The following is a 3366-nucleotide window of genomic DNA, read 5'->3' as shown; positions in this document are numbered from 1 at the left end:
CATTAGAAACCACCTCATCAGGGAGCATCAGGGCTCCTCTGGCTCTGCTTAACGAGATAAACAAATCCAACCAAAATGTCTTGGTGACACAAAGTCGTACTGACAGCCATAATTTCAGCTGCTGGTAAAACGTTTTTAGTTCAGCATGTAAAAGTACAAATGACACGTTTGTGTCAGAGGCTGTATCCAGCAAATTCAGGAACACGCTCATGTTACATGTTAGCAGTGCTGTTACTGATAATATTCATCAAATGTTTGTTTTTAAAGAGGGCGGGGCTCACCGGCGTAGGTCGGCTCCGCCCTTTTTACAAACAAGGGAAAAAACACAAACAGCTGATCAGATCCACACAAGGTGGGCTCGCCTGGAGACTTCATCACTGATCGCTGTTTGATCTGTGTGTTGACGGCAGGGGGAGGAGCAGACCGGACCTTGTATTGAGTATCTGCTGCAGCACAAACTGTTGGAGACCCTGTGCACTCTGGGAAAAGCTCAGGTACAGCTCACTGTGACACGCAGCAGACCGCCGTCTTTATTTTACACGCTTAACGTCTCCTCCTGCCCCCCCCCAGTATCCTCCAGGTATGGTGCAGCAGGTCTTGATCTTCTTCTCTAAGCTGTTGTCTCAGATGCAGAGGCCTCTTCTGCAGCTGGTCAGCGTCTACAGACCTGTTCAGGTGAGCTCACCTGGTTCAGCCTTCTGCCAGGCACTTTCCTCTGGCATCACCGCACACCTGAGGCGATGGCTTCCACGAGCTCACCAAGAACAGGAAGTGCTAGCAGGTGGCAGTGAGCTAGCTAGCAGGTGACAGCGAGCGAGCTAGCAGGTGACAGGTGGCAGCGAGCTAGCAGGTTGCAGCGAGCTAGCAGGTGACAGGTGGCAGCGAGCTAACATGTGGCAGCGAGCTAGCTAGCACGTGGCAGCGAGCTAGCTGGCAGGTGGCAGCGAGCTAGCTAGCACGTGGCAGCGAGCTAGCTGGCAGGTGGCAGCGAGCTAGCAGATGACAGGTGGCAGCGAGTTAGCAGGTGGCAGCGAGCTAGCAGGTTGCAGTGAGCTAACATGTGGCAGCGAGCTAGGTGGCAGCGAGCTAGCTAGCAGGTGGCAGCGAGCTAGGTGGCAGCGAGCTAGCTAGCAGGTGGCAGCGAGCTAGGTGGCAGCGAGCTAGCTCGCAGGTAACAGTGAGCGAGCTAACAGGTGGCAGCGAGCTAGCTCGCAGGTAACAGTGAGCGAGCTAACATGTGGCAGTGAGCTAGCTAGCAGGTGGCAGCGAGCTAGCAGGTGACAGGTGGCAGCGAGTTAGCAGGTGGCAGCGAGCTAGCTAGCAGGTGGCAGCGAGCTAGGTGGCAGCGAGCTAGCTAGCAGGTAACAGTGAGCGAGCTAACATGTGGCAGTGAGCTAGCTAGCAGGTGGCAGCGAGCTAGGTGGCAGCGAGCTAGCTAGCAGGTGGCAGCGAGCTAGGTGGCAGCGAGCTAGCTAGCAGGTAACAGTGAGCTAGATAACAGGTGGCAGTGAGCTAACATGTGGCAGTGAGCTAGCTCGCAGGTAACAGTGAGCGAGCTAACATGTGGCAGTGAGCGAGCTAGCAGGTGGCAGCGAGCTAGCTAGCAGGTGACAGCGAGCTAGCTAACATGTGGCAGCGAGCTAACTAGCAGGTGACAGCGAGCTAGCAGGTAACGGCGAGCTAACTAGCAGGTGACAGCAAGCTAGCAGGTAACGGCGAGCTAACTAGCAGGTGACAGCAAGCTAGCAGGTAACGGCGAGCTAGCTAGCAGGTGACAGGTGGCAGTGAGCTAGCTAGCAGGTGACAACGAGCGAGCTAGCAGTTGGGAGCGAGCTAACGTTAGCCTCTGTGTGGATACCAGAGGGCCAATAGAGACATACCTGCTGTCAATCATGTGACTATCACTGTGCTGATGACTTCACTGTATGACATCACTCCTGCTCCGCCCCCTAGAAGCTGATTCGTCTCTGTGCACTTCCTGGTTCCAACACTGAGAAGGAGGAAGCTCAGTTCTTATTGGCCGTCTGCTCCAGAGTCACACAGGATCCGCACGCGCTCAGATACGTCCTAGAGGTAACCGGCAGCTTCACTGACCTCACTGTCCACTAACTCACAGCTGACCCACAATGCATGCTGGGTAGACTTCTGTCTTCCTGCTCCCGTGACGGCCAGTTTTGATGCTGCCTGTTACCCATAAACCAGTGCGGCTGCAGCTGCGGCAGCTTACGAATAAACTGCCAAGATGGCGACAGACAAGCCGAATTCGTACACAAGTTCTTAGTAGTTTTCTCGCTTCGATCAGCGAAGTCAGCGAGAACTAAACCCTGAACTGTCACATCGACCCGCGACTGTTCAGTCTGGTTTCTGAGGCGTCTGTTTGTCTTTTCAGTAGCTAGTTAGCTCGCGTCTGTTCTGACGGCCAGAAGAGACGCACGACGGCGCGCTGACGTCACACGTCAGTGCTGCCCTAGAGGCTGGTTGAAACAGATGTTAACGGAGATGCCTCCCTTATAGTGGCGCTTCTGAGGCAGCTGTCCCTTACGGTGCATTTGCGATACTGTAGCGATGTGAGAAAACGCAAAGGCTGCGATTACACGTGAGAGTCACGTGTCATGTGACGCTGCACCTTCACGTGTTGTACAACGGCCTTCAGCTTGACAGAAGCCGACACCACACAAACTTTATTAAACACGAGAGGCGTCACCTGGTTTTGTTTTTGTTGGCCAGCCTTTAAACTGAACCTGTGAAGTGTTTTCGTTTGCTTACTGGGACACAGACGGCGCCCAGCAGAGGTCCAGTAGAGCGAGATGCTTCACTCGGCAGCTGAAGCAGAGCGTTCATCACGCCGTGTGAACCTGTTCTGGTCCCACCTCCGACTGACGTGATGGACCTCTGTAGGTAACGCAACGCAGCGGACCGGAAAGCCACGCCCACAACGCAGCGCGGTTACTCTGTCTCTCTGAGTCACGTTGGAACAAACAGCTGCCGTATGAAACTGCCGTTATCACCTGCCTCCTTCAGTGCCGTTGAAATCTGGCCAAGTTTATTAGTGGACCAAATCCATGACAACCCAGAGTTGAGACCAGGAGGCAGAGTCGCAGTCTAACACACTTCTCTGCTCCTCCATTTCAGGAGTTACTTAGTGAAAATCCTATAGTGACGGTGTCTGCCCCCCGACCATCGAAATTATTTAAAAAGGTAAACAGAAGAGGAGCTGTGCATAAAAACCTCATAAAAATTAAAACCACAAGAGCAATAGTGCAAACGAATAGGAGAGTTAAATGTGGACTCTTAAACATCAGATCTCTCTCTTCTAAAGGTGTACTAGTAAATGAACTAATATCAGATTATGATATTGATTTATTT

The 3366-nt window shown here is 53.0% G+C and overlaps 1 protein-coding gene across 1 annotated transcript in view; it reads left to right on the top strand.

The window, feature by feature from the left end:
• Nucleotides 1-404: 404 nt before the first annotated feature.
• LOC123960372 (FHF complex subunit HOOK interacting protein 2B-like) overlaps nt 405-3366 on the top strand; it is a gene marked incomplete at its 5' end in the record, with an annotated part of 15162 nt that continues 12200 nt past the window's right edge. Inside the window, 3 exons of the mRNA XM_046035053.1 lie at nt 405-494; nt 571-675; nt 1954-2073. Coding sequence (XP_045891009.1) covers nt 405-494; nt 571-675; nt 1954-2073 — 315 coding nt within the window. The remainder of the gene's footprint in view (nt 495-570; nt 676-1953; nt 2074-3366) is intronic.

This window comes from Micropterus dolomieu, linkage group LG21 (assembly GCF_021292245.1).
Source record: "Micropterus dolomieu isolate WLL.071019.BEF.003 ecotype Adirondacks linkage group LG21, ASM2129224v1, whole genome shotgun sequence".
In the NCBI taxonomy this organism is placed as follows: domain Eukaryota; kingdom Metazoa; phylum Chordata; class Actinopteri; order Centrarchiformes; family Centrarchidae; genus Micropterus; species Micropterus dolomieu.
This window is presented reverse-complemented; position numbering and strand designations above follow the sequence as displayed.